At 54.6% G+C, this 12,388-nt stretch overlaps 5 protein-coding genes across 5 annotated transcripts; 2 read left to right on the top strand and 3 right to left on the bottom strand.

Moving 5' to 3' along the window:
- Window positions 1-1,151: 1,151 nt before the first annotated feature.
- Window positions 1,152-4,884, bottom strand: PG998_005563 (uncharacterized protein; the record flags this gene model as incomplete). The annotated part of the gene is made up of 5 exons (XM_066872381.1): window positions 1,152-2,014; window positions 2,354-2,442; window positions 2,490-2,852; window positions 2,961-3,611; window positions 4,073-4,884. The coding sequence occupies 5 exons, from the start codon at window positions 4,882-4,884 to the stop codon at window positions 1,152-1,154; spliced, it is 2,778 nt and encodes a 925-aa protein (XP_066732478.1).
- Window positions 4,885-5,885: 1,001 nt separating this feature from the next.
- PG998_005562 (alcohol dehydrogenase) lies at window positions 5,886-7,428 on the top strand (the record flags this gene model as incomplete). The annotated part of the gene is made up of 5 exons (XM_066872380.1): window positions 5,886-6,071; window positions 6,146-6,302; window positions 6,360-6,400; window positions 6,628-7,008; window positions 7,108-7,428. 5 exons carry the CDS (start codon window positions 5,886-5,888, stop codon window positions 7,426-7,428), a joined length of 1,086 nt encoding a protein of 361 aa, XP_066732477.1.
- A 31-nt stretch (window positions 7,429-7,459) lies between these two features.
- PG998_005561 (uncharacterized protein) lies at window positions 7,460-8,851 on the bottom strand (the record flags this gene model as incomplete). The annotated part of the gene is made up of 1 exon (XM_066872379.1): window positions 7,460-8,851. The coding sequence occupies one exon, from the start codon at window positions 8,849-8,851 to the stop codon at window positions 7,460-7,462; it is 1,392 nt and encodes a 463-aa protein (XP_066732476.1).
- Window positions 8,852-9,165: 314 nt separating this feature from the next.
- Window positions 9,166-10,431, top strand: PG998_005560 (Acyl-CoA dehydrogenase member 10; the record flags this gene model as incomplete). The annotated part of the gene is made up of 3 exons (XM_066872378.1): window positions 9,166-9,308; window positions 9,375-9,601; window positions 9,671-10,431. 3 exons carry the CDS (start codon window positions 9,166-9,168, stop codon window positions 10,429-10,431), a joined length of 1,131 nt encoding a protein of 376 aa, XP_066732475.1.
- Window positions 10,432-10,646: 215 nt separating this feature from the next.
- Window positions 10,647-11,602, bottom strand: PG998_005559 (TAM domain methyltransferase; the record flags this gene model as incomplete). Its single annotated transcript, XM_066872377.1, has 3 exons — window positions 10,647-10,759; window positions 10,782-11,534; window positions 11,590-11,602. 3 exons carry the CDS (start codon window positions 11,600-11,602, stop codon window positions 10,647-10,649), a joined length of 879 nt encoding a protein of 292 aa, XP_066732474.1.
- Window positions 11,603-12,388: the final 786 nt, after the last annotated feature.

Raw genomic sequence — 12,388 nt, 5'->3', positions numbered from 1 at the left:
GGTGTCGGAGCTTTTCCTGGGGCTCGATCGGGTCCACGCTAGGGAGCTGGATGCACTCTTCCAGCGGGGTCCCTGACGCTGTTTTGGGGCCTGTGTTTTTATTAGCTGCACCTACCCTTGCTGGAGCTTGGGCCCTTTTAGTGCGGAAATGCATTAGCTTGTACTTCTGCGGGGCAAAAACGTAGCCGTACTTCGTCGCTTATACTGCTGCTCTGCTATGCGCCGTTTCCAGCACCCTATAGTTCGCCGCCGTAGAGGGCCTAACGACTAAGATACCCGTGTCGTCGACCCAGGCTGTAGTATATACCCTGTAGCTGCTACCCTGTACCCCGGCTACAGGGTAGCTGGCGCTGCTCCCTTGTTGGCTGGGGGTGCCAGTCCCAGGGGCCGCCCCGGAGCCCATCATTGCAGTGGAGCCTCCCCTAAGATTTCGTCGAGGAGGTCCGCGTTGTAGAAGAGCCAGAGCAGTGGGGAGAGCGAAGAGCCCTGAGGGATGCCGTAGTTCTGGGTGATCCAGCCCGACTTTCCTTCCGGGAGCTTTAGTTGTGTGCGGCGATCCTTCAGCTACTTGCTGATCCACAGGACGATGGGTGCTGGAAGTCCCCTTCGCGCGAGGCAGTCGATCAGCTTGGTATGGTCCACGTTGTCGAACGCCCCGGAGGCGTCCAACATCAGCAGTGTGGCTACTAAATATTCCCCTGTATCGGCAGCGCCGTGCGCTTGATGAATCCGTTCTAGAAGGACGTGGACCGCGTGTTCCGTGGATCTCGTCTTGCGAGCTCCTATGTGGTCTTGTGGAAGAAGGTTGAATTGTTCCACGTAGTAGCTAATGCGTTCGGCAATAGCTGATTCTAGGGCTTTGCCGATCGTCTCTAGCAGAGCGATCGGCCTATAGGCCTTGGCCACGCCGTAGTTATCCTTCTTCGGCTTCTTTAGGACCACTGTGATGGAGTCTTTGAAGGGGCAGATGCCCCGGAAAAGACAGTGGTTAAACAGGGGATGCAGGAGAGGAAGGAGAAGGTCTATCGAGATGCGGAGGATGTAGTTGGGGACCCCTGATGGTCCAGGGGCCTTGTGCGGCCTGGGGCGAAAAATAGCCTGCTCTACTTCGTCCCTGGTAAGCGGCGGGCAGTCGATCTTGGTGCTGAAGATCAGTGGGGGCCAGGGGCCTTGGGTGTGTCTGGTGGTGCTGGGAAAAAGGCTTTGCTGAGCGCGGCCACCTTCCCGTCGAATGTGGTTTCGTTGTTGATAGTGGGGGTCACATTCTGTTGTGCAGCTCCCTGGCCTCGTGTTTTGGTCATCTTAACCAGCCCCCACAGGCCCTTCGGGCCTTCTGCGCTAGCTCTGTTCACTTTCTCCTGCCAGTTCTCGGTGAGAGCCTTCTTGACTGCCGTGGCTTTTTGGTTGCGTACCTTGCGGTACGCTTCCCAAGCTCCCGGCGTCCTGGTATGCTGCCAGACCTTCCGTAGCCGGTTCGTCTCCCGGCATTTCTCCTTACAGGCCCCTGTAAAGCCTGGAGTGTGGCGGATAGTGGGGTTCGCAATAGGTACGGTGTCCTCTATAGTGTCCTGTAGGGCAGCAACCACCTTCTGGAACGTGTCAACCACGTCCTGATCGGACGGCCTGCCCTGAAGCTTTGGGAGGCGAGCTACCAGCCTAGCTCTGAATACGTCCACCGGAGTGTTCTTCCAGAGCTTCGTCGGCGATGTGTCTGCGGCTTTGATAGTGCGTAGTTGGATGGTCGTGCTTATTGGCCAGTGGTCCGAATCGTGGTGTATCTCGTCCGCACGTCGGCATTTTAAAAGCTTGCTGGCCGCTGTAGAGTTGCAGATCGCTAAGTCGATGGTGGAGGCTGAATCACCCTCCTCCCGGGTGATGGTGCCCTCTGGGAGCACTACCTGGAGAGACTTCGTGCGTAAAAAGTCCCTGAAGTAAGGAAGGCCTTGGCGTGCCGAACCCCTGTCGCCAAGGTCCTCGGCCGCCCATTCCGGGCCCTCCATGTTGAAATCGCCCACTATAACATGGTCCGATCTGCTGTGCGCATCCCTGGTGTTGGTGTAGATAGCGTCTAATTCCCGGAGGGTGCTGGTAGGTTGGTCCTCCGGGGGTTGTTGTACACGTTATATACGTGTAGTAGGTTTGTGCCGGCTGGGCCGGTGTCGTTGGTGTCGTAGGTATCGTAAGTAATAGCTACTGTCGCAATGTTGGCGCTGTGACTGGTGAAAGAAATTCGAGACTGATCAAGCCTCTTATTAATAAAGAATGCCACGCCAGGTGGCTTAGCTCCCCTGCGTGGGGAGCCAGAGGGTGAAGGCCTGGGCCCTCGGGTTATGACTGTTGTATTCGATTTTACTGATCCAAGGCTCCTGGATGGCAATAATATCGTACTCCAGGACTTTCGGGTCCCGGAATAGCGGTGCCATTACCACGTCCTTGGATTTTCTGACGTTGTACTGTAAAATGCGTAGCGTAGGTGTGCTAAGCATTACTTTCGGGGTGGGATGTCGGAAGTGATGAGGCTGATCGGCTCCTCATCGCTTTCCTCTCGGGGCTGTTTTCGTCCCCTGGTAGAGGAGGTGCGGCGTTTCAACGGCGCTGGTTTCGAGGCCTCACGCGCAGTGCTTTGCTTATAGGGTGTGGCGTGGCCGATAGACGGCATATCCGGTTCAGAGCTGGCGGCCTCTAGCGCGCCCTTTCTCTTTCTCTTCTTCTTTCTCTCCGGTGCCGTATACGTTCCGGAGGGCGCTGAGCCTGCTAGTTCATCGTCTAGGTCGTCTTCTAGCTGGCGGAAGGGTCGGGGTTTTTTTGGCGCGGGCACGGTCGAGCTCTCGTTCTTTCCTTTCCTTCTCTTTCTTCAGCACTTGTAGCTGGTGTCGGGTCATGTGTGGTGCGTTGAAGTTGGTGTCGGCTTTGGCGCCGTCTAAGCGGGCCGGCATGTCTCGGGTCCCTGCCGCCAGTACGTTAGGCATGAGCTCGTCCTCTTCGGAGGAGGCTTCTGGGGGGTCGTAGATAGAAATTGGTTGAAAGATCGTTCCGGCAGGTGCTGGCACAGCTTTCGAGGGTTCGGCGGCTTCGGTGGCCTGGGGGGCTGGTGGGGTGTGAGGGGGGCTGTTAGGGGGCTGTTAGCAATGTCCCGGGCGAGTTGCTCCCTTGTAGCTCGGTCCTGGGCCTGCTGGAGCAGGCTGGCCAGGCTCTGGGCCGGTGACTCCCGGGGTGGTCGCTCCAGGGCAGTCGACGCGGTGGTCGGCTCCAGGGTAGCCGGTGCGGTGGTCGGCTCCAGGGTAGCAGTTGCTGTGACCGGCTCCAGGGTAGTTATCGGTGTTAGCGCTGTGGCAGGTGCTGCCATAGGTGCTGCTACAGGCGTTGGCGCCGGTGTGGTTGACGATGCCAGTGGGTTTTTAGGCGGTCCTTCCAGGGCTGGCGGTGCAGGTGGTCCCTGCGTAGTGGGGGTGGCGGTGGTGGTTCCAGGGGTTTCAGTGGCTGGTGGCGCGTGCACTAGCGCCTGCGGCCAGTAGGTGGTCTTGTTTTTTAGCGCTTCCTGGACCCGCTGGCGCTCCCGTTTCCGGTAGTCGCACTTGGGGTTCCAGGCGGGGTGCTGGTGGCGGCAGTTGCTGCACTTAGGGGGCCACGGATCGTGCGGACGGGGCACTTTCGCGTGTCATGGGGGTCGGAGCAGAAGCCACAGATGTCGCGCGCGGCAGCGCATTGGGTGGTGATGTGACCGTATTTTTGACATCGGAGGCACTGCTTTATCCGGCAGGCTTTATCGTAGCGTTCAACCGGGTGCGTCTCGTTGGACTAGACGTATCCGGAGAGGATCAGTTTATTCGCTGGTCCAGGGTGGCTGAATTCTACTACAAGAGAGCTAATAGGCTTAATAGCCCCTTCCCTAGTAAGCCAGCCTATGTAAGTGATCGTGCTGTCCTGGATCAGGCCAGCGTTCAGTGCTTTAAGTTGTTGTGCCTTTTCTGGGAGTTGGTTCTGGGAGAAAGTGCTCGTGGGAAGGCCGTGGATGACGACGCCAAAAGTAGGCACCACCACCTTGGCCTTAGATCCGACGAACTTCACCTACTGATCGGCATATTCGATCAGGGCCTTGGCCTGAGCGATAAAGGTGGTATGCACCTGAATGTCCCCAGACTTAAGGAAGACGGCGCTGTCGACCTCTATGCCACTGTACGGCTTTGGGGCCACCAGGATGCTGTCGGCCATCGGAGTATCCACTGAAGCCTCCGGGCTAGTGGCTCCTTGGTAGATGGCCCTGTTGATGTGGTCGATGAGGGCCTTGGGATGGTTAGCTATGCTACCCTGCAGCCAGGATTTCACGGCTTTGCCATCTTTATCGTCGCCTCTGGTTGAGTCGTGCAGTTTGATAGTGATTTCCCTCTCGCTAGTGGGAGTGAGGTATTCCCGGTGGATTTCTCCCGTGGCTGAGGTCCAGGTCCTGACGGTCCTGGCAGCTGGGGGTGGTGCTGAAGGTCCAGCTGCTACAGTGGCCCAGCTGCAGACGCCGCTCTTGGTACCCTGTAGAGGGTCGGCAGCGGCCGTTGCAGTGCTGTTGCCCACGGTCGCCGTCTGTAAGGCTTTCGCGATGTGGGCGATCTGCTTCGCCTGTTGCTGTTGTGTTACGGCGATCTTGTTCAGGTGGGTCTCCCATGCTTGGACCCCTGTCTCGCGCGAAAACTTTTCCAGGAACGCCTCGATGGACTCGCAGAAGGGTAAAATGCGTGCGCCAGGTACGCTGGCGACGTTATTGCCCTTGCCGCGGGCCCGAATTGCCTTTTGGAGGGCAGTAGCGGCTCCTTTGAGTTCGTGGGCGTGTGCCGATGTGCTGTCTGGGATGTTGCCTAGGTCCGGCCATTGCTGGGGCGCATTCGGTGCCATAGTAACGGCGTTAAGGCGCCCTGGAAACGGCTTTTCCGACCACTGGAAGCCGCGCCGGCGACGCACCGAGCTCTATATAAGCTCGGAGCGTAGCGGTCGCTTCAGTGATCCAATGACCGAAATTACAGGCTGGTGCGGGCCTGTTTGGGTGAGTTATTTCCAAAAAATGAGATCTGACTTTTGTTATTGTTTTCTTACTGCACTTAGGGGTGTCACGAATAAGGCGGACCCGGTACTTTCGTGTGTTATAGGGATCGGAACAGAAGCCGCAGATGTCGCGGGCGGCAGCGTACTGGGTAGTAATGTGACAGTATTTTTAATAGCGGAGGTATTACTTAATCTTACAGGCTTTGTTATAGCGTTCAACGATGTGAATCTCGCTAGACTACACGCATCCGGCTAGAATAAGCTTGTTCGCTGGTTCCGAATAGCTGAATTCAACCACAAGCCGGGATAGATAGAAGGGCGATAGGCTAGTCCTGGAAGGGCGCCGCACCAGTGTACTATAGTAGCTAGCACGGAGATAACGTCTGCATAAGGCTCAGGCCTTGGTCCGGACGATAAATTGATATACATCATCATCATCATTAGGCCCGATGGAGTCCGATACTAGGGGCTAAGGTAAAGAGGTGGTAAAGTGACTGGGTTTCACACCTGACACCTCAGATTAAATACAACCTACCTTCTACCTACTATAAGCTTGAAAGGGCCACCTAGATTACCACCCGACCACCCGCGAGCATACATGCCTACTTACCACTCTTAATAACGCGGGGTTCGGCTTATGGGGGTGGGGAACGTACACCCTCGGCACTAAACGATAACCGCCAAGGTGGGAAATCCGGAATGCGTTTTGCCGTGTAAGATCCCCTGCGGCTTTATATATAGTATATACAACGGTGATTTCTCACACTTTAATTTCTAAGTTCTATTAAACCTCTCTGTTCTGTTGAAGTCAGCCCAGTATAGATCTTAAAAGGAAAGGATCCCCGTTAAGTCAAATGGCATCAACAATAGACGACAGCAACCTGCCCAAGACGCACAAGGCTTGCGTTTACGACAAACCGGGGTCATGCTCCATCGCCATCCGACATGTCGAAACCCCCGAGCCAGGCCCGGGTGAGGTACTCGTGCGACTCACGCATTCCGGCGTCTGCCACTCCGACTATGGCATCATGATGAATACCGTGAGTGTCCAGTCCAACCCAGAGCCTACTGACAAATGACAAACCGCTCATGCCAGTCTTTGCGCCCTCTATAGTGGGCACATCTGCCAGCACCCACGGAAGAAGGCCAAGTAGGCGGTCACGAAGGGGTGGGCTTTGTGGCCAAATTGGGCGACGGTTCTGAGCGTGCAGGCGTCAAGGTCGGCGATAGGGTGGGCATCAAGTGGGTATCAGCCGCTTGTCTGGCGTGTCGTAGGTCTCGAGACAGCTTTCTCAAGCATATGACTAGCTTTGAATAACCCGTCATAGCCCCTTGCCTCGAAGGCATGGATGGAGTTTGCTTTAACCAGGTAAGTACACCTATAACATCGCACTGGTTCCCCGGAAATGTGGTGGATGGGACAACGTTGACTAACACGGACCACGTCAATCAGAAAATCAGCGGGTATTTCACACCTGGCACGTTTCAACAATACGCGATAGGGCCTGCCAAGTAAGCTTCCTGTTCGGATGCAAATGTGGATGAGACGTTCAGGGTAAACTGACTCGACATTCAGCTACGTAACGCCCGTGCCAGACTCGCTTCCTGGTGATTTGGCCGCCCCAATGCTCTGCGCAGGTAAAACTTCACCCTCCTTCCCGGCCCCCTGAGATACTTGGCATTAAAAACTTATCATCCGAAGGAGTCACGACCTATGCGGCCTTGAAAAAATCGGGAGCTAATAGCGGCCACTGGGTCGTCATCGCAGGGGCAGGCGGTGGCCTCGGCACCGTGGCCGTCAGCCTCGGGGCTAAAGCCATGGGATATCGCGTGATCGGCATTGATACACTGAGTAAAAAAGACGTCATTCTCGACTCCGGGGCTGAGCACTTTATTGACGTCATGGCCTACGATGACGACGGTATCGCCAATAGGGTCAGAGAGCTCACGGGCCACGGAGCAAAGGCCGTCATTGTGGTAAGCACCAAGCGCACACACGCACCCATGTACAAAATGATACCGATACCCTTGGTTCGAGCCAATTCTAATCATGTGAGTGCGTTATGAGTGTGGTAGTGTACGCAAAGCAACGAAGCTTACGGACAAGCACTCGGTATGCTGGGATTCGGAGGCACTGTGGTCTGTGTGGGCATGCCCGAAGGCGACCCCAAGCCGATCGCTCGCTCCTATCCCGCGGCCATGGTGGCTAAGCAGTCATCCATCGTGGGCAGCGCGGTCGGAAACCGTCGCGAAGCAGCTGAAGTGTTGGATTTCGCGACACGAGGTCTAGTCAAATTCCCGGTCAAGACGGTGGGCATGGACGAGCTACAATCGGTTTTTGAGGGCATGGCTAAGGGTGAAATACGCGGCCGGGTTGTTTTGGATCTCTCCAAGTAGACGTAGATTCGTTAATTTCTGTTAACTCGATTTACAACTTGGCTTGCTTACTGCTTCTCGCAGAAGCCCCCGTTTCGTCAACACCGGTATTCTTGTAGCCAAATAGATATCCAGCGACATTCCTCATCTGCACCTCCTCGCTCCCCTCGGTGATGCGGTATCGACGGAAGTGCCGCCATATGTGCTCGAAAGGCTGGTGTCTGCTGTATCCGTTGCCTCCATGCACTTGGATGGCGTTGTCCGCTGCCTGCGTAGCTAACCTGCTCGCATAGTAGTTACACATACTGATTTTGTGCCCGAGTTGCTTTTCGACGGCAACCCAGGGCGGCACCTGTCGTCCTACATCTCTGGCATTTCTACCGAGATTCTTTCCCAGTGCGTCCATTTCTGTGGCCGTTCGCATTATCAAGAGCCGCAGCATCTCAACCTGTGTAGAAAGTTCCACTAGAGGCCACTGAATAGCTTGATTGGACGATAGTGGCTTGCCAAAGACAATGCGCTCCCTAGCATAGGCCACAGACCTATCAATGCAAAACTTGGCTGCACCGCATGAACTCGCGGCCTGTCTGATGCGATTTTCATGAGTGAATGTCTGCGCTATCGCCAGTCCATTATCAAGTGATCCAAGGATCGCCGAAACCGGCACTTGCACTTCGTCCAGTATAACTGTTGCATGATCTGTGGGCATATTGAGCGTATACTCAAACGACTGGAGCGTCACCCCAGGGGTCTCTCGGGGCACAATAAAGGCTGTGATGCCGATCGACCTCCCAGTCTGGCCTGAAGTCCGCGCAAAGATTAACATATGGGTTGCCGAATGCGCGCCTGTTTGCCATCTTTTGTTACCAGTGATACTGTAGCCGGAGGACCCGTCTGCGAGGGTGCACGGCGTGGCCCTGGTATCCATGTGGGTTGCATCGCTCCCGTGGCGTATCTCGGTTAGGCCGAAGGTCATACGGAACTCACCGCGCAAACGCGACGGAATGAAGTCGGCCTTCTGTCGTTCGTTGCCCCAGTGGTATAGCATCAGGAAATCGGGAAAGTTGCCGACCACGCTGTGCTCGTTCTGAAGATCATTGGCCAAACTTACGCCGCCGCCATACACGGGGTGGGAGGCCATGTGATATCGAAGGCCGCACATCCACAAGTTGGTGTCCGGGTGCTCCCGTCCACCATACGATTTGGGCAATGGGAAACGGTAGAAACCGGCCTGGTCGGCGATCGCTCGAGCTTGGCCGAGCAGTTTCTCCCATTCCCACGTCGGGAGCCCGCCGTTGTCCCATTGTGTCCGCGACGGCTCGCGACGATGGTCAAAAAAGCGCACGTTGTCGTTGCTGTTTTGAAGTGGAATTATTTCTTCCTGGATGAAGTTGTCCAGCCTTTGGATGTACGCTTGAAGGTCCGCTGGTAACTCGAAATCCATTACAGCGGGAAATCTTTTGGAAACGATGTGTTTAAAGGAGTTCGAAGTTCATGGGGTCGCCAGTGTTCATTTTCACCTCAGGCCGCGGCTCATCTCCGCATTGTGTACCGGCCGCCGACATGAGTAACCCCGCACCTATCCAAGTCATCTGGGTTTCCCGTGCCTCGGCATGACTACTACATACGGGTGGCTCATCGGCGACTGGTATGAATGTCTAAAGATTCTCAAGGAATTGTTGGCTCTATTAGTGAATAGAAATTCAACCTTAACCACATACGCTTAGACAGCATTCGCGTAGCTACGTTGATCATGCAATGGCTGCCCTAGTCAGACAGCCGATTGACGTCCAGTCGCTGCAGAATTACCTTGCCCGTCAAGCCCCCCAGATCGATCTACCATTGGAGGTGAGGCAATTTGGCTTTGGCCAGTCGAACCCCACGTATCAACTCACGTCGGTGTAAGCCACCCCTTTTCTTTACAGCGCTCACAAGCTTCTTTGCTCAAGCCCATGATTCACTATTAGGCGGACACGGAAACGTTATGTTTTACGCAAGAAGCCTACAGGAGAGCTGCTCTCCAAGGCTGCCCACCAGGTGGAGCGGGAGTACCGCATCATACGGGCTCTGGAGCAGACAGATGTGCCCGTCCCCGAGGCTTACTGCCTCTGCACAGATGAAACCGTCCTCGGAACACCGTTTTACATAATGGAATTCCTGAATGGTCGTGTTTTCGAAGACCCTGCCATCTTCGGTAAGATGAAAGTGTCCTTCATTGTGAAGCCTTTGGGTAGGTGATGTTAACCAAGACATTCCTTCTCAGACGTGGCTGCAGACGAGCGAGCTCAGTTATGGAAAGCAGCCACCCAAACCCTCGCAAAACTGCATCAAGTGGACTATGTCAAAGTCGGCCTTCACGACTTCGGGAGGTCTAAAGAGTTCTACAACCGGCAGCTAGCAACCTGGACGCAGATCTGCGGTGCCCAGGAGAAGGCGAAGGACGCCGACACGGGCGAGGCCGTCGGGAGGATGCCCCATTTTCACGACCTGGTCTGCTACTTCTCCCGCGGGACACAGCAGCCCCTAGATCGAGCGACTCTAGTGCACGGTGACTACAAGATTGACAACCTCGTATTCCACCCGACCGAGCCCCGGGTTATTGGCATCCTGGACTGGGAGATGAGCACCGTGGGCCACCCCCTCTCCGACCTGGCTGGGTTCCTGCTGCCATATTACACGGCTGCCCGGCTACATGCCAAGTACTTCCACGGCGACACCTTCCTCGCCACGCCGGGCTTGCCCACGCCCCCAGTGATCATACAGTGGTACCGGGACGTCGTCACGGGTTGGTGGGACCCGCAACCTGATATGGAGTGGGCTGTAGCATTCGCCGCGTTTCGATCGGCGGCCATCTGTCAGGGTATTGCGGCGAGGGTGGCGACGCGGCAGGCCAGCAGCCTGCAGGCCCATCACTACGCCGACGCGTTCCGGCCGTTTGCCGACTTTGCCTGGGAATTTATACGGCATAAAGAGCTCGGTGTAGGTGTTGATGGGGGAACAGCTAAGATAGTGACCAAGTTGTAGGTTACAATTATGTCGGCACCGGGGCATCTAACTAAGCAGTATTATACAAGTAGATGTTATCTATTATCGAATCCTTGGAATTGATAACCCGGATTGAGTAGATGGATTAAGCGGCACAGGCTTTTGACAATATACTGTCATCCTTTATCACTATATTATTAACACCCGTCGACTTCATTATAAAACAAGGAGTGGTTAGGGTGTGGTGTCTTAACTTACAGAACTGCAAAGCAGTGTATGTTATTGTTTTGTAGGTCGCTTTTAACATCTCGCACCAGGATTTGCAAGTCCTCTTTTGACCAACCTAAGACACCGCCAAAGATGGTATCTGCATACATGTCTAAAACCACAGCTGTGTTTTTGTCTCATCAACCCTCCGATTTTCTGTAACCGCTTCCCGGGTGCCCAACATGTCACGGGAACAGGGTATCTCCTCTCTGTAATGTTAACAAAGCCGGCCTTTTCTAGCATTGGCGGGTAGCCATTGATAAAGTCCAACTCCTGGCCGATTTGTTTCATAGCTAGTTGTAGTGTCAGCATGGGTTCTTCAGAGAAATAGACGGTAAGGTGAGGGGGCGAACCTTGTAGCATCCCACGGTTCCACTTTTGTAAAGCTGTTCCGTCTAGGGAATTGTTTGCCGAGCGAAGCTCCGTCACCCACTCCTGGAACTCGACGAAACCGCCGGGATTGAGGTTGGCATACACTGAGGCCATGTAGCGACGAGTATTGGAAAACTTCCGAGCCAAGGATCGAGCATAGATATAGTCAAACTTCCCGGAAGCAAACTGCCAGTCCTCTTCCACGTCACCAATGCAGAAACTGCAATTGGGCTCAGTTGGTGGTGCCTTCACCGCCACCAAATCTACCCCCAGCACGCTGCTTGCCGGGTTTTGCCTGGCTTTGCCAGATAATATCAGTTTAGAGGCTCTGAACGATGGTGTTGTGCAGTCACTAGGAAGGAGATGGGAGAGGGTGTTCTTACCAAAGTCGAGGGCCCATTCGCCGGATCCCGTTCCGATGTCAAGGACGCGTCTCGGATTTGTTACAGGGGCAAGGTAGAGACGGCCGGCGTGGACCTCTATACTCAGCTCATGTTGGATAACTGTACATTAATTAGTTAGTGAATGGCATGGAGAGGATAGCTTTCATTAGCCTACTAAGTCTTGTCATATCTTGCTGTTATTTTATACCCGATTAGCTAAGCACTTCCAAGATGATATATAACTAACCTCACTGTAGGGATGTGATGCTTAACGAGGATAGTATTAGCTTGCTCCTAAGGCTAGGATATATAGTAGCCAATACATGTAGCCTCACCGGTTTGTATGTGTAGCCTCTTGAGCCTTGACCGGAAGTTGCGAAGTAGCTTAGGCGAAGCCGTTGCACTATCCGGGCGAGAGGTGCGCCTATTCCAGGCGTCATTTGTTAGTGATGAGGACGTCGCCATACAACTATGCTTGGCTCGCAACCACGGGACCTACTCCTTCTTAGCATAGTACGAGTCTTCAATACCCGAGTCATCAGATTCGATATCCGGCCAAAGGTGGAGGTCATCGGTCGCGCCGACTTCTGGGCCTGCACTCTCAGTCGCAAAATCCTATAGCACTTTCAGTCTCTAATATAGACAAGAAGGGATTGTGCTGGCGGCAGGACACTAACCTTCAAGTTGGCGATAGACCCCCTTGGGGATACTAAGGCTAGACTTATATCTAGCTCATCCTCCTTGGTATGCCCAAACTGAGTTTTAGGTTCTGACATTCTCACCCGTGACATGTTTGGCGGGTCGAGGAGGGGGGCTTTTGGGCGGCCGATAGGCCAGTCTGGGCGTGGCCGGCATCATATGAGTTTGAAGCAGACGGATGTAGCCTATGATGGCTTGGTTTAGCAGACTGATTATGTCTGTGAGGGCGAGAGGACTCATGTGATGGCCTTCGCAAGTCCATTCCGTCAGCTCAG

The sequence above is a fragment of the Apiospora kogelbergensis genome (assembly GCF_038363985.1).
Source record: "Apiospora kogelbergensis strain CBS 113332 chromosome Unknown utg000003l_segment0_segment0, whole genome shotgun sequence".
NCBI classification, from domain to species: domain Eukaryota; kingdom Fungi; phylum Ascomycota; class Sordariomycetes; order Amphisphaeriales; family Apiosporaceae; genus Apiospora; species Apiospora kogelbergensis.
Note: the sequence above shows the minus strand (reverse complement) of the source record. Positions and strands in the feature narration are given on the sequence as shown.